At 38.0% G+C, this 21762-nt stretch overlaps 5 protein-coding genes across 6 annotated transcripts; 1 reads left to right on the top strand and 4 right to left on the bottom strand.

Moving 5' to 3' along the window:
• Nucleotides 1–101: 101 nt before the first annotated feature.
• On the bottom strand, nt 102–679 carry LOC111453342 (heterogeneous nuclear ribonucleoprotein A3 homolog 2-like). The gene has a single exon (XM_023094400.1). It carries the CDS (start codon nt 624–626, stop codon nt 249–251), a length of 378 nt encoding a protein of 125 aa, XP_022950168.1. The 5' UTR covers nt 627–679; the 3' UTR covers nt 102–248.
• A 5132-nt stretch (nt 680–5811) lies between these two features.
• Nucleotides 5812–9457, bottom strand: LOC111453337 (internal alternative NAD(P)H-ubiquinone oxidoreductase A1, mitochondrial-like). The gene is made up of 9 exons (XM_023094394.1): nt 9169–9457; nt 7961–8594; nt 7680–7893; nt 7430–7590; nt 7297–7362; nt 7051–7214; nt 6434–6548; nt 6181–6360; nt 5812–6089 (listed from the first exon to the last, which is right to left on the bottom strand). The coding sequence occupies exons 2-9, from the start codon at nt 8546–8548 to the stop codon at nt 5934–5936; spliced, it is 1644 nt and encodes a 547-aa protein (XP_022950162.1). The 5' UTR covers nt 8549–8594; nt 9169–9457; the 3' UTR covers nt 5812–5933.
• A 1002-nt stretch (nt 9458–10459) lies between these two features.
• LOC111453339 (endonuclease 4-like) lies at nt 10460–14316 on the bottom strand. Its single transcript, XM_023094397.1, has 9 exons — nt 14033–14316; nt 13437–13617; nt 12594–12704; nt 12460–12515; nt 11983–12066; nt 11654–11746; nt 11462–11529; nt 10902–10975; nt 10460–10733 (listed from the first exon to the last, which is right to left on the bottom strand). Exons 1-9 carry the CDS (start codon nt 14144–14146, stop codon nt 10615–10617), a joined length of 900 nt encoding a protein of 299 aa, XP_022950165.1. The 5' UTR covers nt 14147–14316; the 3' UTR covers nt 10460–10614.
• A 331-nt stretch (nt 14317–14647) lies between these two features.
• On the top strand, nt 14648–16859 carry LOC111453338 (quinone oxidoreductase PIG3). Of its 2 annotated transcripts, XM_023094396.1 has the most exons (6): nt 14649–14964; nt 15363–15542; nt 15731–15812; nt 15883–15990; nt 16069–16227; nt 16537–16859. In XM_023094396.1, the coding sequence occupies exons 1-6, from the start codon at nt 14713–14715 to the stop codon at nt 16731–16733; spliced, it is 978 nt and encodes a 325-aa protein (XP_022950164.1). In that variant the 5' UTR covers nt 14649–14712; the 3' UTR covers nt 16734–16859. The 2 variants fall into 2 exon arrangements, with proteins under 2 accessions (XP_022950163.1, XP_022950164.1); XM_023094395.1 differs by having other exon boundaries at nt 14648–14964; nt 15883–16227.
• On the bottom strand, nt 16846–21361 carry LOC111453335 (pre-mRNA-splicing factor SYF1). Its single transcript, XM_023094392.1, has 5 exons — nt 19526–21361; nt 19017–19201; nt 18764–18934; nt 17592–18044; nt 16846–17442 (listed from the first exon to the last, which is right to left on the bottom strand). The coding sequence occupies exons 1-5, from the start codon at nt 21021–21023 to the stop codon at nt 17011–17013; spliced, it is 2739 nt and encodes a 912-aa protein (XP_022950160.1). The 5' UTR covers nt 21024–21361; the 3' UTR covers nt 16846–17010.
• Between the last annotated feature and the right edge of the window lie 401 nt (nt 21362–21762).

The raw sequence follows: 21762 nt of genomic DNA, 5'->3' as shown, positions 1-21762 counted from the left end.
ATTTTAAAAATTGTGAATTAATTGTTATCTTTTTATTATTTATTAAAAAAAAAAACAGCTCTAAAATGACAGATGGATACATCAAAATTCAAAGCCAAGCATGGAAATTAAATTCGTTACATAATATAACTTATAATTAATTTATATATCAGTCTAGTACAGCTGCTAATTATAGATATAATTTTTCCGGCTACCGGCGGCCGTGTCAAAGAAAAACACTCAGAAGCCGCCGCCACTACCGCCCCTCTCTAACAATAGCCAATACACTTCTCAGAGCAGTCGATGGTGCAGCCACCGCCGCCGCCGCCGCCTCCGAATCCCTTGCGCGATCGGCTATAAGAGGAGAAGCACTTGGCCGGACAAGTCACCTTCTTATTGTAACAAGGACCTTTTTCTTTACACACCACAGTGTTCCTTATGATTCCACCCTTGCCGTAACTGCCTTTTGGTCCGCCGTATCCACCGCCGTAGCCACCACCGACGATCCCCTTGTCCCAGCCTTTCCGAAAGCCGGGTATGTCATCAAATCCGCCGCCGGGTTCGAACATCCCGGCGGCGAGAGAGGCGGAGGGGGAGAGGAGGAGAACGGCGAGGAGAAGAGCGGAAATTGGGAGGGAGGGATTCATGGTTGTTTGGGATTGGAGAAATGTAGAAATTGAATTTATAGAAGATGGTATTGAAGGGGCAGTTGGGTCTTCATTTATGGATTCAGCTACGTCGGGTTCGCTGTATATTTTTCTGTCAGACTACACTTGTCGACCTTCGATCAAGCTACGAGCACGAGTAGGTAGACGACTAGGGAGAGTCAGTAGTTTGCCACTGGATCCCTTCGAACCCGAAGAACGTGGGACTTTCGAATAATTAATTTTTATTTTTAATGTAACAGTAAAATAGGTGGGAAGTTCATTTATTAATATGTGTTCTTCAAAATCCAAATATTTGAATTATAAGAGAAATTATTCCTTTAAAAAAATAAAAATAATTATGAAATTCATATTTAATTATATGATAATTTAATCGAATTAAGCACCTAAGGGAAAATATGAAATTAATTTGAGAATTAAAAGCTAAACATAAATATTTAATTAATAATATTCATTTTTTATTGGCTAATTGACAAATTAAGACTTTAATTATAATTAATTTTTTCATCTTCTATCAACCACTGATTACGACATTTGCTTCCCTCATTTAAGACATGAGCTGTATAAGCTCTTCTCCTTTTTATTTTTCATCAAATCAATAATTTAAATGTTTTGACTTTTTTTACATTTTCATTTATGAGCATGCCTTAATTTTTATTTTATTTATTTTAATTAAATAAAATATATTAGAAAATAAGTGAAATTGGACTTGGGCTTGTCGGCCCACAAAAGCGGCCCACAAAAGCGGCCCAGCACTGTGTTTGAATAAAACATGGAATCTTTGAGTGTCGGAGTGTGGTGGTGGGACAAAGCAGCGCTGTCAGCCATGGCGCGTAATTCACCAGCTTTGTCCAATTTCGCCATGTGAAGAACCATTTTATTTTATTTATTTATTTATTTATTATTATTATTTTTAAATCATAATTTTGCTTTATTCTGTCCCCTTTTCTCCTCTCGATATAAATCTCTGCATTTTGCACCACAGCTTACTTAAGTCACTCGATCTGTCTCGCCGGCTAAAATTCTCGGTGAAACACCGGTTCGGTTTCAAGTAGAGATGGGCGGTTCAAGAAGCGACGACATCAGTGGCGCCACGTACTCTCCCAGAAGTTCTGGCCGTCCGATTCCGAAGCGGGGACAGGTCAAATTGGGGATTATGGTGGGTCTTGCCCACTCCGTTGCTTCCATTTTCTCGCCTACAACTCGCCGGAGCTAGACTCCACACCGGCCAGCGGCGGCTCACAGACTGAACCGCCCGGCCCGGCCCGCTTTTGGCAGGGAAAGACCGGTTTTTGGTTTGTTTTGTAAAAATCAAGAGTTCTTTTTTTTTTCTTTTTCTTTTTAATCAATGGAAAATGAGATTTTATTCTCTATTTATAATTTTGTGCTCTTCTTCTCTTAGTTTTAATCTTCTTTTTTTAGGATAATAAATATGGGATAAAGAATTTGTGACAACACATTAGCATATATCAACATTTATATTATATGGAATAAATGTCATGAAACATAAAAAATAAAATACAATAAAGTATTATTATACGAATAATTTAAAATATATATATTTTAAAAATGGTAAGAAATATAATTACATATTCTTAAATTTTAAATTTATATTTATACTTATAATTACTAAAAATGGACAAAACTCATCATAATTGATGTATACTATTTAAAAGTTCAAAAATATTAGCATTATAAGTACTTTTTTGTCACATTGTGTTCGAAATATTATCAATTTTATTAATGAAGGCACGAACGCGATAATTTAACTCCTCAATAATATGAATTTATTAATAAAATTAACAATTTTGTGTTAATCAATATTTAAAAAAAAATTAAAAGGGGTAGGGATCCCACCCATTTAAAAACCAAATCTCTATGTGTATATCTTATTTTTTAAATACAAGATCTGAAATATATTTATTTATTTATTTATATATATAACAATACATTGAACCCAACAGCAGTTTATAAAATTTGGACACTAAGATTCAGTGTCTGGTTTTTGTCGTGTAATAATGTTAATTAATTATTTGCAACTTGCTGATGTTTGTGTTATTATTGGCTTCAATTCCATCATTAAAAGCATAGGTTTATGTATCATTTTTTGGCCTTTTTCTTTTATCGATATTAGTGGGTGTGACATGCATTCCTTTAATTATAATGTTTTAATACGCCCTATTGCAAACTTGCTTTTACATTATTATAATAATTATTAAAATTATTATTATTATGATAGTGATACAACTTGGATAAGATTAAGTGAATCGGAGCACCACAAAAATGGACAAAACGGCACCGTTAGTGGCGGGGCAGCCTTTTAGCTAGTGGAGGCCATATGAGCACGTTTTTTTTCTTTCTTTTTTTAATTTTTTTCCTACCAGATTTTTCCATGTGATAATGATTTCCTTTTTTTTATTACGTTTAATGCCACATCATCAGATTCTCAAGGTGAAAACTCTAAATTACCCTTCACTCCTTACGCAAGTCTTTCTGATGCCACGTCACTACTCACCTTTTACTATTCAATTCCTTGCGGTTCAAGGGTTCGAGTCAAAGGTTCAGCCTAATTACAATTTTTTTTTTAAAAAATAAAAGCTTGATGGTCAAGTAAACGCTTAAATTTGAATTTTTGTTCAAAGTCAAAATATTATTATTTTTTAATTGTTATCTATGGATTTGACAGCTGGCATCACTCGCTGTGGGTATACCAAAGAGAAAAGGTCAAATTGGTAAATTAGGCTTAAGTTTGATTGATTTTGAAAATTTTGAGAAGAAGAAAGCAAGACGTCAGTTAGGCAGGCAGGGTCTAAATCGTCAATTTCCACTGGGGGGCATTTCCGTCATTTTGCCTTCTGGTTTTGTGTATATATATATGTATATGTAGAGCAGATTCGAAGCATAACAAGCTCTTCTTCTTCTTCTTCTTCTTCTGCTGTGTAAATCAGAAACTTCAGGTACAGAGATGGCCGGAAGCAGAATCAAGGCGATCAACGGTGGAGATTTGTCGAGGAAGTATTCCGACCGTTTGATACCAAAAAGGGGACAGGTAACAATGGGGATTCTGGCGGGAATTGCTCACTCCGTGACTTCGATGTTCTCTCACGGCGGTCGGAAATGAGGGGTTAATCGGGAGCGTTGATTGGTTTTTGAAATCGACGGTTCTGATTTTCCGAGTGTGAGCGGTTCAAATTTTAATGAACGTCACAGATAAGACGCTAAGATCTTCCGAATTGGTAATTGAAAGATGAGGAAGAAACTGCGATGCCCTTTTCCATGGCGTCCATCAATTTGTGTATACGTGTCATTTTTTTTTATTTTAATTTTTAATTAGGGATTTATGGAGTGAGGTGTGTTTAAATTAGCATGCTTAATTACTGTAAAATAATAATATTATTATTGAAATTTTATAAATTCTCAAACAATTAATCCAAATTTATCATGCACGAAAAAGGAAAATATAATTTTAACTACATATAAAAATTATATTTATAAATAATTTTTTTTAAAAGTAAACCTATAAATAACTTATTAAATAAATAGAACGGTATTTTTTTAAATTTTACTTATTAAATAAATTCACAAAATAAAAAATTTAAGAATTTATTTAAGAAAAATTATCATAAAATAGTAATTTAACAATAATATTATTTTACAATTTTGAGAAAACCCAAATAATAATTATGAAAGCAAATTTCTTTTAAAAAAGAAATACTTCTAGAAGTATATGATCCACGATGTAACGACCCAGATCCACCGCTAGCAGATATTGTCCTGTTTGAGCTTTTACTTTCAAGTTTTCCCTCAAGACTTTAAAACGCGTATATAGAAGAAGGTTTCTAAACCCATGGTGGTTTGTTCTCCTCCCAAATCAATGTTCGACATCACAATCCACCGCTTTCAGGGCCCCCTTTAGGGCCCAAGAGATGTGGGACCGCCCCTAAATTCAGTCCCTTTGGAGCCAGCATCCTTACTGGCACACCGCCTCGTGTCTACCCCTTTGGGGAACAACGAGAAGGCTGTCACATCGTTTGGTGTCTGGCTCTGATACCATTTGTAACGATCTAGATCCACCGCTAGCAGATATTGTCCCATCTGTAAAGGCTTTAGATGGGTTTTAAAGCCTTGAGGGGAAACCTGAAGGGAAAAGCTTAAAGAAGACAATATCTCCGGTGGATCTGGGTCGTTACACGCGTATTTTTATATCAATAAATGAATTATATAATATAATATAAAATGATTCAATAAATAAAATACATGAACCTCCGCCATTCCAATTCCGCAACCGCAGTACCCGGCGGCGGTGTCTCACTTAGTAAATTAATAAAGAAATAAAACCGGCGGCTGGTATTGCCGGGAGAGGTGCCATGTGGTTCAGGTAAAGCGAACAAAATGCCAGCGTGTCCCCTTAGGTGTGGGTCAGGGGAGCCTCCACCTGCCCAGATTCTTTATTTATTTATTGTTAGTGGAAGCCATTAAACACGTTTTTCTTTTAAAGTTTTGGTCAAAATGGATTCAAAAGCACAAACTCCCAAAAACTTTCATAGTAAATCAATCAAATCAAACTCCATTTTCATTCTTTTATGAACAAATGATTCTCCTTTATCCTGTTCTTACGGTCGAATCCCATTCTTTCCCTGAAAAACCCAAAATACCCTTGGCTTTTACCAAATGTCCCCGCTAAGCCGGTCTGATCCGGGAGGAGAAAATGGTAATTTCAGACATATAAAAATCCAAAACACAGCTGTTGTGCAAAAGCCAAGACTACCTACGAACAAATTTAAAAAAGAGGGTATTACAGAGTGCGTATCAAGCAAGTTCATCAGCAAAGGACATGCTTATCTACAAATAATTTTGGGTCTATAAATAAACCCATCTCGTGGAGGCTTTTGAGTATCCAAAACTTCATCCACAAGAACAAATCATCTCTCTGTTTATAGAAGAAATTTGCAGTGATGGGTGAAGAGGGTAGGGCGATGAACAACGGCGGTCGGAGAGTTTCTGGGCGTCTGATCCCGAAGAGAGGGCAAGTGAAGATGGGAATCATGGTGGGGTTGGCTCAAACTCTCACCTCTATCTTTGTAAATCAGAAACACAACAGTAGCAGCAACAACAACATTGTACATAACAGAAACATGTTGTAATTTTGAGGTCGAAGAGATTAAGGTTGTAAATTTGTAGTAGTGATATCAACAACATCAGTTTATTGCTTTTTCAACTTTTCTCCAAAACTGAAAGAATTCAAGAACATAAGTAAAAGAAAAGAAAAAACTCTAAATTTTGTTGGGTTTAACCAATCCGGGAGTTGTCTCTGCCGAAAACAAGAGTGGTAGCCCAATTGACAGCCACATAAAACCTGTTTCTCCAGCTGATTACACGAGTCAGATATGCAGATCGCCATATGAACCAACTGAGGAAGCCTGCAAGTGATATGCCTCTTGCATCCTGTTAATACCCAACAACACCCACAAATCAATTCATCATCAACAAACATTCTTGTTTAAATCAAGAAGAATCAAGCAAGAATGGTTTTAACCTTGGACTGGCGTAGATCGACAAGAGCCTTGTAACGCCCGACTGTTGCCATGCTTCCCAGATGCTTATACACAAAAGGGTCACCCAAAGACATGTCCTTTGCACTCCAAGCCTTGCCTCCGTTCTGTTTTCCAATTCTGTCGAACAGTTCTACAAGATACTTTCCTTCCCTTTCTGCAACCTGTTTAACCCAGAAATTCCATTAACTTTGTGATGATGAGGTATAAAATAAAATAAGTGTTTTTGCTGCATACCTGAGCTAGAGCAGGAAGAACTGGTTTTCCTGTTTGTTCAAGAAAACCAGCGCAATCCCCAACTGCAAAAACATCTTCCACCGATGGAACTCGCATCCATCCATCCACGCCAATCCTGTTGCATTTAACATTATAAAGCTTTTACTGAACACTATTGTAGACAGTGGTATAAGAAACCAACAAGGCGTCGGTTTTAAAACGCGTCTACTAAGGAGAGTTTTTCACATTTTTATTAGAAATGTTTCGTTTCCCTCTAGGGAGAGGTTTCTACATCCTTATCAAGAATGTTTCGTTCCCCTCTCCAACCAACGTGGGATCTCACAATCCATCTCCTTGGAGGCTAGGTTCTCGTTGGTACACCGCCCGGCGTCTGGCTCTAATACTATTTATAATAGCCTAAGTTCATTGCTAGCAACTATTGTCCGCTTTGATTCATTTTGATTCATTATGTATTGTCGTCAGCCTCACAATTTTGAAAAGCGTCTATTAAAAAGAGGTTTCCACACCCTTGTCAGAAATGTTTCGTTCCCCTCTCCAACCAACGTGGGATCTCACGAAAGGCCTTGAAGAGACGAGAAGAAGGGGGCTTGTGGGATCTTCAGCTTATAGATAGATACCTTCCGCCAGGGGCCTTTGGAAGATCGAGTGATTTCACAAATTCAGAGGGACCAACGCCCGTAGACCATACCAAGAGCCCATATGGAACATCAGTGCCATCACTGAGAACTATCTTATCATGAAGCACTTCCTTTACAACACCCCGCATCAGGCGAACGCCACACTGATGAAAAAAACAAAAATTTTATTAAACAGACAGATTCTAAGCAGAAAACTTGTCGGAGAGCTGATGCTGACTGTACTACCTTGGTCAAGTGCTTTGTTGCATATGTTTGCAGCCCGAAGTCAAAAGAAGACAGAATCTCATTTGCCTGTTTGTGAAAAGAAGTGTCAAAGCCTACAAAAATATTGCATCTTCTTCTTGACAATGTTTTGTACCTCAATTAGTGTAACTTTAATGTCGTCTTTAATATGAGCATAACGATCTCGAACATCCCTTATAATGAAGTCGCTCAATTCGCCGCTAAACTCGACGCCTGTTGGTCCGCCTCCGATCACCACGCAATGAAGAAGGCGTTTCTTTTCTTCATCTGATATACCTGCAGGAAACAGTAGCATCTAAAGTTTCTTTGCTGATTACTAAGAGTGACAGAATGGGACATCTGTTAACAAAGATGGCCGAGATAACCTGGTTTTTCAGAGAGCATTAGATTTAAAAGAAGCTTTTTCCTTATTTCTTGAGCATGGTTTACTTCACGGAGGAAAAAGGCGTGTTCTTTCACTCCCTTGATGCCAAAAGTCAAGGGCTCAGCTCCAACAGCAATCACAAGCTTATCATAAGCCACTCTAAATTGGTAAGGCTCATGGGGGAGTTCACCATGGTTAACAGTCTCACAGAACACCTGGTTGATGAATGAAAGAAATGATTACTGAAAGATAACAATAAGGAAAAGAAAATGAACTGTGTACCTCGTGTTTATTTGTATCAACGCCAGAGCAAGAAGCCAGATAAAAGTAAGAATTGGGATCCTTTGCCAATGCAGTTTGTATCATACTGATAGGCTCAGCCACAGAGCGAAATTCCAATGTTCCAACACAAGTTGAAGCCAAAAGAGGAGTAAATACCATGTGATTCCTCGGTGATATGCAAACAACATCATAAACCTTTGTATCAAGTCCCTTGAGGAAACGGCAAGAAGCCCAGCCAGTGCCAAGAACGACCACCCTTGGCTTTTCCCCTGGCTTGGTTGCTTCTAGTCCAGGCCAAAAAGATGGCTCATGACACTCTAAATCAGATTCCTCTACAACCCTTTCAGCAGAAGGAAATTGACGCTGTGGCGTTGTACTTATTCCCCTGCTCCAAAAAGTCATGGGGTCCACTCTTTGAATGTGAGGAAGGTTCAAGACGTAGGCATTTGTAGTGGCAGGGTTGAATGATTGGATGAAGCTTTTATATGTTGATGCTCCTTGGGGATATGGATTCTTCTGGTGTGAATGCTTATTGAATGTGCTTCCTGATCTTCTCAGTCCATTCGTGGCAATCCTTGATAAAACCATCTTGACAACAAGATTTGGGAATTCCTTTTCTCGTTATACTAAGCTGCTGCAATTGAAAAGAAATAAGAATGAGCAAATATCGTGAGAGAGGCTTAGTCTAGTTTATAGTAAGTAGATTTCATCACTACATGACAAGCAAACAAAAGACAACTTTGCTCAGCTCATCAAATGGTGGCAGATACAAAGGGCAGTCTCCTAGATGTATAAATAACCAATGAAAAAGACAACAAAAATTCCCATCATTCCAAGCTCCATGGCATTACAAGCATCGTCAGTAACAAGCTCCTAAGATTTCACTCTCTTTTTGGAAATAACACAGAAAGAAAAGGACAAGAATGTGACAAGCATTATGACAAACACATGCATCCACTTCCATGGAATCAAGGACAACAGATCTACAAAAGAAGCCACTTAACACTTTATATTTATACACTTCCATAACAAAATCATTCTTTAAGAATACAGAAAAGAAGGGAAAAAACAACATGTGATTAGAAACCATTAAAGAACAAGACACTGGTGAAAAAGAGTTATGAAGAACATAGAAACAAAATGGGTAACTCAGTTGAATGCATATAAAATAAACAGGAAAGCAGATGCAGGAAGAGCACAAGGATCACTTTTTTTTTTTTTTTCCTTCTGATGGGAGCTAAGGGAGACGGCGAGCAAATCCGAGAAACGTGGAGAGCCCTTTGAGGAAGAAACTGATTTGGGGTTCTTTTTTTATGCAAGGAAAGTATTAATAGCCATGTATTTAATATTTGTTAAACGGCTGCAAAAAGACAGGGAGGGATAGCAACCCACGGTCCAAGATTAGGTAACTTGGGGTGCAAGAAAGTAATTCTGCTTCGTCTCCGAATATTCTGTCATTTATTACGTTATTATTTTATTGCAAAAGATTGGAGTTTTGGCAATGGGGAGAGAAGTTTAAGGACTTTCCGGGAAAGTATCCGGAACAAAAAAGGCGGCAGCCGCCACCTGCCACCTCCGGCTACTTCTCTGACACTTTCTTCTCGACATAGTTCCCAAAATGTTGGTACCTTTTCCTCCTTGTGTTCCATACATTTCTAAAAATGCATTTTTTTCTCTATGTAATCAAGTTATAAATTTGAAAGACATCAGTCACGAGGTAGTCTGTGGCGGCTGTTGACCATGAGAATGTTTAAGTCGTGTTCTGTCACTGTACAGCTGATTTATTGACATTTATTACATGAAGAATAAGGACCAACGTCCCAAACGGGTTGTCATCTTTTCCACGTTTAATGATGCAAGAACTTCTGGAATGTGAATATGCCAGCTTCTTTTTTGTGAAATCCCACTTCGGTGGTAGAGGATAATGAAACATTTTTTATAAGGGTGTGAAAATCTCTCTTTAGTAAATGTGCTTTAAAATTATGAGGCTAATGACTATACGTAACGGACCAAAGTAGACAATATCTGCTTACGGTGGGCTTGGGTTGTCACATTCTGTAATGTCCCACATTGGTTGGAGAGGAGAACAAACCATCATTTATAAGGGTGTGGAAACCTTCCCCTAGCAGACGCATTTTAAGGCCTTGAGGGGAAGCCCAAAAGGGAAAGTCCAAATAGAACAATATTTGTTAGCGGTGGATCTAGGTCGTTACACATTCAAAGAAGCCATCTTTGCAATTACACTCCACTGTTTTAACTACGACTTCAGATGGACCAAAATTTGATTCTTGGTAAATAAACTGGTCTTTCCACATTCTAGAAAGCAGCCAAAAAAGTGGTCTGCGTTGTCAAGGATGTCACATCAGATGTTTATGTTTGACAGTTCGTTATCTCCTATGAATCCGTCACAATCTGGGTTTCTAGATTGAATATGGGATGGGGTTTGTCTATTCTATGAACTTAGACAGCATTCTGGCTTTGATCTTTAAAATGCAGAACAAAAGCAGTAAATCAACAATCATATTATTCCTCAATATCATGTCGTTTACAGTGACGACTGTCCTAGTTAATAGTATAATATACAAAGACACAAGAATGGAACACTAATCAATTCATGTTCTCAACCATTTTAATGACTTATAGAAATGGATCCTTCAAATTTCAGCCACTTTTACTTCAGAAGCAAAGATACGGTTGAGGGTAGAAGCTAATCTTATGCCACTTTGTGCTAACCTTTTCTCAACGATTGGCAGCCGGCTGAGAAAATAACTGTCTGCAACAAACAATAGAACTTTTGCTTATTTGGGCAGCCAGCCACTGAACTCTAAATTCAATAGATACAAGAAGCTAAGATCACGGAGCAAAAACTGGAAAAGAGTTGAACTATTCCACCTACTTATAACCACAGCATTGGTAAGTTGATGTGATAAAGAAGCCATACCTTCTAGTGTGCTTCCTGGAGTGGCGTTCCTGTATGCATATTTACATGCCAATCTAATACTTTCAGAAGCATACCTGAAAGATAAGAGGCACCGCAATAAATTTTGTTATGCCAAGAACTTTAGGGTAGGCAAATGAAGGTTACTTTTCATCCTCTGAATATATTTCTCCCCTTCCAAACTAAAGAAAAGGACATCTTAAGTCTCACTGTCTCAGCAACATGTTATAATTCGCTGCTTGAAGTCTTAGAGACATGAACTGTGAGATCCCACGTCGGTTGGAGAGGAAAACAAAATATTTTTTTTATAAGGGTGTGGAAACCTCTCACTAGCAGATGCGTTTTAAAAACCTTGAGGGAAAGCCCAAAGAAGACAATATCTGCTAGCGGTGGGCTTGGGCCGTTACATGAACAAGACAATTCCTTCTCTATCACAAGCACATCTCACAGTTGTATACTAATCAGGGTGTTCGTCTGATAGCAGAGGAATCATTTGACTACATGGTTTCAAATGTTAGCATCTCACCATACATGGATAAGGGAGAAGAATAAATAAAACTCACGGGTTAGGACAGGCTGTATGGTTCAGTGCGCAATTTCTCCAAGCTGAGACATCATTATACCATTCACCCTTCAGAAATTTAAAAAGATGATGCCATAAGGAAAGAGAACAACAAGTTTAAGATAAGAAATACAAGTTCTACTCCTGTCGTAAAAGGTATATAAGGACATAAAAGTAGAAAGAGGAGGCTTACCGAAATGTTGGTTTGGATGGCTTGAATCATTAGTGTAAGGTTTGAATGGTAGAATGTCTTCAAGGCAGACTCAATGATCATGTTATCCCATACCTGAAGCAAAACTATTTCTTTTTTATGGACAAAACTATTTCAATACCAGATGAATAAAAACCACAACATTCTGCAGAATTTCATGGGATTCCGATCATGAAGTTTTAACCATCATGACGAAACCTTTGAAGATGGTTTGTGTTTTTAGTCTACTGGTTACAGGTTCAAGAAGAATAAAGAGTAAAGGAGGGTACTTGTGATGTGGGAGGGGGTTGAAATCTCCAATTGACACTTACATGATGGAGATTAGTCTTTCTACGGTACCAACGGACTGTTATTGAATTACCTCCTAGATCTCCAACAAAACCGACATGCAGGGGCTGCCATTGAAAAAGGAAAATCAGATGCAAAGAGGCGAAATCGTGGATTAATCGACTCTTTTTCGAAAAATGCAGTAGGTACAAGAAACCAGAACCACTGAAGAATTTCAAAAGGCATTATATTATAGAATTTTAGAGCTGTAAAAGAAAAAGGTGAGAGACTCCACTAATGGAGGCTATAATGTATCTATGTAATTAATACTCGAACCTACTAATCAAACTTTAAGAAATCTTATTTGGAATGGATGAGCAGCTTGAGAATAGCCCATTGAGTGAATTTCAACTATATTCAGAGCACTAAATTTTGCTGTTATACCAGTTTCATGAATCTAGCACTTTATATTTTCGATTTATCTATGTGCCTTAAAGTTCAGATCTGTAGAAAGAGCAAACCTGATGGACATCTCCGATAAAATGGGACAAGAACATAAGAGCCTCTGTTAAGTTATCTGAAAATATCATGTGAACGTAAGTGACATTTGTTCGAAAAGTGTATACATACAACGTTAGTCATCTACGATGCTTACATCTAATTTCTGAAGTCATCTCTTTGTAAGCTGATTCGAGTTGCCTAGTATAGTTGTAAATTGCTGCAGTCACACATCTACCCTTATGTCCATGAGTATCATGACAGTCTCCTATATTAAGCAGAGAATACCGTTACACAAGCAGACTTTGTCAAAATAGCACTTTCAAGTTTCAAGTATCGAAAATTAGTTATTAGAGTTAAATCTTCCAACTAAAAATGCCTCGTTGAATGAACGGAATCAAAACTCAATTGAATTTAATAACCATTGTATATGACATATTCAGAATGACTGGTTTTCGTTAACTTCATAGTTGTCAACATTAGATGTTTCAAAGCTAGAAAGGCAACAGCAGGCTACTGCTCCTGAATTGAAAAACAAATTTGCTCTCAGTCAAAATTTTAGATTCTGATGCATACGAAAATTATAATTCAAGAAGACATCGATACTATAGTTGTAACAGTCCAAGCCCACCGCTAGCAGATATTTTTCTCTTTGGCCCATTACGTATCGCCGTTAGCCTCACGGTTTACGCGTCTATTAGGGAGAGGTTTCCACACCCTTATAAGGAATGCTTCGTTCCCTTCTCTAACTGATGTGGGATCTCACAATAATACTATAGGAATCAGCTAGACAGCGATGACCTTAGCCATAGAACACAACTTTAGAGGATGCATCGGATATGTGATCATGAGCTATAAAATGTCTCAGCTTCAGTATTGATCTTGTGGTTCAACAACGAATTTGAGTCTTAAAGCTCATGAACAACAAGCATGATATCAAACAGTTATATGGCATAATAGACCACAAGAGAAACTGAAAATGCCATAAAGCTAAACTTACTCGAGTAATTATAATTACAAAAGAAATCAGGCGTGTCGACGTAGTGTAGGGCGCTACTCCAGCGATAATGAGCCTTCCATCGAATTTCATCAGGCCAGGAGCATACAGCCGCAAGATCTCCCTCAGCAGAAGCTGGAAGCAATTCTTTGACCATGGATAGAGTATCTTCAGTGAAATATCCCTAAAACCAAAGTTAGTGACATCAGATTTTGACTACAACAAAATTTTTACAGGATCCAAGGGCTGCAATCTTAATCATAGGGTGATATAAGTTATAATAAGCTCCAAAACAACTCCCCACTAAAAGTTTGTAGCTTAATAAGGACCTGATATAGTGGCTAAAAGAATTTACTTCAGTTTTTATGCAAAAAAAAAATCCAAATGGTCAAAAAGTTCTCTAATAGCTAACCAAATTTCACAAGAATCCTCTCTCCTTCACCATGTTTAATGTAATCGAATCCTGGCCTACGCTATTATAACTGCGATAGCTACAGTTTCAAGAATCCGAAACCAAAATCCCATCAGCTATAATCCTTTCCTATAAACCTTTTGTAACATCGATAAGCTTGACAAAATCAAACGCAACAGATGCTTACCTCCGCTATCTTGCAAATTAGGTAGTGACCTTCTTTTCCCCAGCCAAGGATTCCAGGTACAAGTAGCAGGAATGCGAACGCTTTCGCGATCAAGCAAAGCTCAAATTGGCCCATTTCCACAATCAACACAGTGAAATCGGAACCCTACTCTTCCCAGTGATTGCAGCTCCGACTTCACCTACTTGACCGTCGGCTCTGAAGCTCGCCTGCAAAATTATACTCGTTCTTCGACGCTTGCCTCTCAGCCAATCAGAGGTTACGAGCGTAAATCTAGAAAATGGATAGTTAGTTAACAAGTGATTTTTCCAATTATTTAATGCCAAAATATATGTTTTATTTATTTTGCTTTTGTTTTTCTTAAAAAAAAAAAAAAAGGTCTAAATTTTAGAAGTTAAAACTTTTAATTTTATTAAACATATTGTACAATTTAAAAAATAAAAATAAAAATTACATCAGTTAAATTAATAAAAATATCGTTACTTAAAAAAAAAAAAAAATAAATAAATAAAAAAAAAATATATATATATAATTTATTTTATTATTATTATTTTTTGTTAATTTAACTTTACAAATAAATAAATAAACAAATTGTAATTTAATTAATATAAAATAAATGAAATAGAATATGTTCTTCGAATTTATTCGGCGTGTGATTTGAGAACTCCACCAGCAGACAAACAATGAAGGCTATCGTGATTAGCGAGCCCGGCGAGGCGGAAGTTCTTCAATTGCAGGAGGTTGACGACCCAATAATCAAGGACGATGAGGTTCTGATCAAGGTGGAAGCCACTGCCCTGAATCGGGCCGACACGTTACAGAGGAAAGGCCTCTATCCCCCGCCCAAGGGTGCCAGTCCGTTTCTGGGCCTCGAATGCTCTGGGATCGTCGAAGCCGTTGGGAGAAACGTCTCCCGCTGGAAGATTGGCGATCAGGTCATTTATGAAATTCATTTCTATCTCATCTTGTTGCAGTGTTCTCGAATTATTCTGAGTTCAATTTTTTTTTTCTCTATCTGTCAAGTCTTAAGGGTAGGTTTTTGTGTTTTAATGGGGGCGAGAGGAATTCATTTCTAGTTCATCTTGTTGCATGGAAATTGTTTTGAATTAGATAAGTCTGTTTCTTCTGTAATTTCTCAATATTGTGCCCTATGTCACCTCTTGTTTCTTGTTCTTTGAAATGATAACATCAGAGAGTTTTATAATTCTCGTTTGAGGATTCAAAACGTTCTTTAGTGATATTTTACGCGTAGGGAACAATTCCTCATATACTATATGCTTCAAGGAATTGAAATCATTAGCATCTGAACATTCAACATACTGCTGCATCACAGGTATGTGCTCTTCTTGCTGGAGGCGGATATGCCGAGAAAGTGGCTGTCCCAGCCGGGCAAGTACTTCCAATTCCACCTGGTGTTTCCTTGAAGGATGCTGCTAGTCTTCCGGAGGTGGCATGCACCGTTTGGTCGACTGTGTTTATGACAAGTCGATTATCGAGGGGAGAGACATTGTTGGTATGATTTTGGAAAAATTCATGTTGGTTTTAGTTTACTTGGTTGAGATAGAAAAAGAGTGAAAAGGAAAATCAAAGAAAGAAGAATGTTGCCATTGGGGATGTGTTGATAAACATGGATTCACTTATAATCAGAACTGAATTCATTTATGTATTGCCATCATGAATGAAAGGGTATTCAAATTTCAGGTTCATGGAGGCTCAAGTGGAATTGGTACTTTTGCCATTCAGATAGCTAAATACCAAGGAGCAAGAGTATTTGTTACTGCAGGTCTAGCGATTACGTTCATCTTTTATCGGTTCCTGAGTTTGTCCTGATGTTTTTGAATCTTCGTCGCCAGGTAGTGAAGATAAATTAGCTGTCTGCAAAGACCTTGGAGCAGATGTGTGCATCAATTACAAAACTGAAGATTTTGTTGCACGAGTGAAAGAAGAAACAGATGGAAAAGGTTTGTCTTTAAAGGTTCCATTTCCGGAATGCTTGTTCCTTCCTAAGATTGCAGCTCTGAAACTTTATGCCTTGACAGGTGTGGATGTTATTCTCGATAGCATTGGAGCCCCATACTTTCAGCGCAACCTTGAAAGCTTAAACTTAGATGGAAGGCTTTTTATTATTGGAACCATGGGAGGAGCAGTAACGCAGCTAGATTTTCGCAGTTTGTTTGCGAAACGCCTCACTGTGCAGGGTAAGATCATTCTAAATGAGATTTGTTGATATAAATTGCAGTCTGAGCGTATATTCAAAGAAGCTTTTGTTCATGCCCTTCAAATCAGAAACTCGTTCTACTGATTTGTAATTACAGGAGTTAAAGTGAGTTATATATACACAAAATGTTATATCAATCAATATATGATCATATGCTTCAAATGCAAACGAAAATGGAACATTATAAAAAAGATAAACCCGTTTTCGAAGCATTGGTCTTTTCTCGTATCCTCCATCTTTTCTGGAACATAATCTTTCAATGACGAAGTATCATGTATCGTGTATGCAGCGGCTGGGTTGCGAAACCGATCTCTTGAGAACAAAGCAGTCATTGTTAGTGAAGTTGAGAAGATAGTTTGGCCAGCCATTGCAGCAGGCAAGGTGAAGCCTGTGATCTTCAAGTATCTTCCATTGTCAGCAGCAGCAGAAGCCCACAAGCTGATGGAGAGTAGCAAACATATTGGGAAGATACTGCTTGCTCCATGATGGACATGGATTGTCAAAATATGCACCTTGTTGTTGTTATTTCCTTTAATTGCACTTTGTTGATCCAACTCCAAGAGAAAACGATTAAAATTAGAGAGAAATGAAATAAATCTCAGTTTGAAATAATCGATTACTTGTAATTTATAGTCTAAAAAGATGTTCTTTTCTACCATAAACCCCAAGAATGCAGGAAGGGTGGGTGTTTTTTTTGTTGATATTTCCTTCAAAAATTCATTAATTTTAACACAACTCTTCATTAAATTACAAAACACTACTACTAAGCTTTTTTTTGCCTTTTTATTCTCTCAAGCGCACCAAGATGGCTGTCATCGTCCTTCTCTCTGTCGGTCTCATCGGAGTCTTCCTTCTTTCGAGCAAGGCCTCCGAAAACTGCAGATGGGACTTCTTTCTGAGCAATTTCAACCTTCTCGTCTTCTTCCGAGTCACTTTCATCTGGTAATTCAATGTCTTCTTGATGAGCAGTGACCTTTGGTACTCCATCTGCTTGTGATTCCTCCACTCCAGCACTCACGAAACCAACTTTACGGCTGTTATCTTTGGCCGAGTCTTCGATTGCCGGGGCCAACTGCCTCTCAAGAGCAGCCATTTCGTCTTCTGTAACCCCAGCCTGCTTCAATTTGTCTTTTGCCTCGTCAAGGTTCAGTGTCTGATCCTTTTGCATTAGATACTCCGGCAGTATAAAATGTGTCTGAAGAACAGAAAACGGTACAAATGTGTAAGATTTAGTTATAATAATACCATATTCTTATAGCCCACAGTCTTGAAATTCACGAAATTGAGGTACTCTCAGTTAACAATATTTCCAGTTAACATTAGAAGTGTTGAATAAGAAAATACCTGGCTATAGCTAGCAGAAACACTCCTTTTGATACGAAGCATCTCTCTAAAAGTATCTTCATTTCCATGTTGGACCTCGAACTCGTGCCACTTGTTCCAAAAGTTCAAATCTGATCTCGGGTCTGCAAACTGTGAAGCAAATACATATATTCCACGAGCACGATCAATTTCACCCAAACTCTTCTCCAGCTCAGCATACTTCAAGCACATGGTCTTCACATCTTGATCCGGAAGACCAGATTCTATTGCTTGTTCATAGATTTCTCTAGTTTTAGGAACACCAAATATCTCGGCTGCACGGGCAATGTATATTTCATACATGCTCAGTTTCTCATTATTTGGAACAGCTTTAGTTGCCTGATCATAGACCTTCATAGCCCGCTTTGCCAAACCATGGTCTTCCTCAAGCTTTGCATATTGAAGATACAAAGGCCTAACTGAATCAGCGGGTGCCTGGAAGCACAATCAAAATATAGAACCATTAGCATTATCATATCTATTGTATATCATTCGACTGCCAAACAATGGCAAGGCCTTGAATCTACTAAATGAAAAAGAATGTTATAATGAAGCAAGAAATACTCAAAAAGTATTGCTCCAGAAGGGAATAAAGGTGAGGAAACACTGGATTTTAAGATCCTAAATGGTCTCCTTAAGAACTACCAAACACAAATCCTACCTACCATTTTCATTATTTCCAAAAACAGAAACAAAGAACTTTCATAATCTAAAATAGATCCAGACGAACAAGAACATATGACAGTCACTTGGAATGGAAAAAAGAATGTATATCTATTGCTAGAGGGGCAATTTACAAGTCTCAATCAATGAAAATTGTTTCCTTAAAAAAGAAAAAAACAAGTGTCCATTATTTTTGCTTCAAATATGTTTAAACTACAGACACCAGTCTTTACAGAACTTTTACAACTTCATAAGCATCTTGGAACTCTTGTACTTTCTTCAAACCAAGCCAAAGTAGAATAATTTCAAAGATCTCCAACTGTCATGGAACATTCAAAAGGCTTCTTTTTTGTAATCTATTACAATTAGATAGTTTCAGGAAAATTGCATTCCAGCATAATTACAAGAACCTTTTTCTTTTTTTCTCATAAGAACCAATTCTATTGATTCAAAGAGATGCAAGAGATGGATAAGAGATTCATTATACATACCGTTTCAACCGCATGCTCAAATAGTTCTCTTGCTCGCTCCAATTTTGTCTTCCCATATCTTTTTACAAACTTGGATAGATATGTAACCCATATATCTTTAACATGAGGATATTTGAAAATCTTGACTCCCCTTTCATAAACCTTGAATGCATCTTCGAAGTACTTGTGTTCCTGGCCATGTCAAAATTATGAGTTAATCCGTCCACAGAATAGAAAAGGTAAGGTAAACTGACATAATCCAAATTTAGCATACCTCAAGAAGCAAAGCATAGTTGATTATAATTTGTGGGGTAGCAATTCTTAAGTCTAGTATTCGCTCATAAACTGCACGGGTAGACTCCAAGGTTCCAAGACTTTCTTCCAGATCCACATAAAAGGTCCAAAGTCTTAGGGACTTGTGCACCTTCATCTGGACCGGTTCATTACCATCAGCAGCCACTGCAATTATAACCATAAACCAATGTAACTATTACTGCTGCTCCATATACCTTGAGCTCATATTAAATTGACAATGACAAATACAGGCATGTTAAAATGAGTATTATTTTGTTGAGAAACAAACTATTTAACTTATTGTTCAAAATATCCTACAAAATTACCTCTAATTTAATTCCTTGGTCTAAGCGACCAAAATACTTGCGAATAAATGCCAAGATGCATTAACACAAGAAAAACCTAGATTACCATTAACTGAAAATGAGAGAATCAGTAACATAATTATACATGAGTGGAATTACTAATGTGAAAGCATTTTGGAGCTACCTTTTCGTTTGACTTCAACAGATGGCTCGGCTGTAGCTCGACGCATGAGCTCGAGAGCTCCTTTAAAATTTTTATGCCTCAATTCCATTTCCGCCCATTCACACCAAATGCTAGCCAAGTTATCCACAGTCTTGTAGTTAACTTGTACAGCTTTGTCAAAAATAACTCTTGCATTTGGAAGATCTTTGTGGGTTTCATACAGCTTAGCAAAAGCAACCCACAAGGTATGAGGCTTACCTACTGCTTTCATGGGGTCCACTGTTCTCACAGCCTCAGTATACGTCAATATCTGTCTTGTGGGATTGCCCTCAAATAATTTAATCCTCCGATGCCATTGTTCGACATTATGAGGATTTTGTCGTAGAAGAACACTATTAGCTAATTCTGGTCTTCTGTCCATTAGATGGTCTAACCTAGCTAGCCTTAAATCAATGTCATTATCATCGTACATCCAAAACCCTAGAAGTATCTTCTTCTCAAACTTAGAAACTGATAAATCAAGATCTAATCGGATGTCCTCTTCCGCCTCCTCCTCGAGACCATTTTCCTGTGCTTCATCTTCCTCATCACTCAAATCCATATTTTCCATTTTATGAGCTAGCATACTCTCCTCGAATTGAGAGTATGAATCAAATATCACACTAAAATCTCTTACCGTAACAACAGTAGTCATCCCCTCTTCAAATATATCTCTTGCCTTCTCGTGCAAATTCCTTCTGATGTAATATTCTGCAAGTGATGTCCATAAGCGCCCTACTTCATCAGTGAACTTCCTAATGCCGCCCCGTATTATAGCATCAACATTCAACCCTGAAACCTCAGTGGCATGTCTAGTGAGCAAATCACACAACTCTAACCACAGCCGATGCTTGGTCTTCCCCTTAATAGAATAAAATTGATCGTCATTCAACACGGAAGCCAAATTCTCAGCAGCTTCTTGCCACAGATTTGAATTAACCAAAAATTCAATCAAGTCTTCAATATGTGTTGGATCATATTTTAAATACCTTCGATAAACTCTAAGCGAGGTCTCAATTGGAATACCCTTTTGGCTAACAAAAACGAGGTATGGCTCCCAAATGCGATCATGTTGTGTCACTGGAAGGGCACAAAGGGCTCGGTCAAACGTCCGACGCGTTCGGGTCACTAATTTCTGGTTCGTCAAAGTTTGTAGGTACATTATCCATATTCTAGGCATTTTATGCATGGTCACAAGAGCTCGTTCAAACGTGTTATTAAGAGTTTCGTACTGAGAATGAGTAATAGGAAGATTTCGTACCAGATCGAGGCGTTCGCGCAGATATGCATACCATAACTTATAGCTACCCGGGAGGGCTTTCAGAGCTCGCTCGTAGATAATGAACCGCTTCTTGAATGGTGATTCTGCTCGTGCTATGAGGTAGCGCCACCACAACTTCAAACTAAAAGGATTCCGAAGAAGCTCTTCCTCGTAGAGAAGGTCATCTTGCGACGGATATAAATCTTGGGAAATCGACATGGAAGAAAAAACCTAACAACAGCCCTAATTCGGCAAATCTCCCACAACAAAACACTGTGAAAAATGCTTCCCGACTGAAATTGCACGAGGAAATCGAAAGATAAACAATTATCAGAAAGTTGCAAGGCTCCGTTAAAGAGGCAGCGAAGCTCGATTGTGTACAATGAACTCAATAGCGCATAAATCACCGAAACAGAGGGCAGTTTCTCTAATGGCTGCCTCTTCAACAGTAAGAATCCTCCATAACGGAACCCTAAACCCTTCAGGAGACGAAAAGGAGAAGTCGATAGGAACAGAAGAAGAAGAAGAAGATGGGCGCGGTAGATCAGGCTATTTGTTGCAAATTTCTGGAAAGTTTAATCTGTGATAATTTATCAAAGGGATAATTTAGTAATTATGCTTTTAAAAAATATTTTTAAATGTAAATGACAATTTTAACCCTAAGCCTTTGGGCCGAGATATTTTTGTCAAGCCCAATACGCTCCAGCCCACATATGATTTGGGCCTAAAAGCCCAACTGTAACCAGGCCCTAAAGAGTGAGACTGCATCAACTATACTGTACCGCCCCTCCACCGTAAGAGAAGATGAATCAGCGATTTAAATCACTTTTGAATTTATTTATTTTCCTTTTTTATTTTGGGTGTTTTGTTTTGCAACTGCCACACGCAGATGGCGTAAGCAGCAATAATAATATGTGCGAGCCCACACGCAATCTCTCCCCCCCCCCCCCCCCCCCCC

This window comes from Cucurbita moschata, unplaced genomic scaffold (genome assembly GCF_002738365.1).
Source record: "Cucurbita moschata cultivar Rifu unplaced genomic scaffold, Cmos_1.0 Cmo_Scf00015, whole genome shotgun sequence".
In the NCBI taxonomy this organism is placed as follows: Eukaryota; Viridiplantae; Streptophyta; class Magnoliopsida; order Cucurbitales; family Cucurbitaceae; genus Cucurbita; species Cucurbita moschata.
This window is presented reverse-complemented; position numbering and strand designations above follow the sequence as displayed.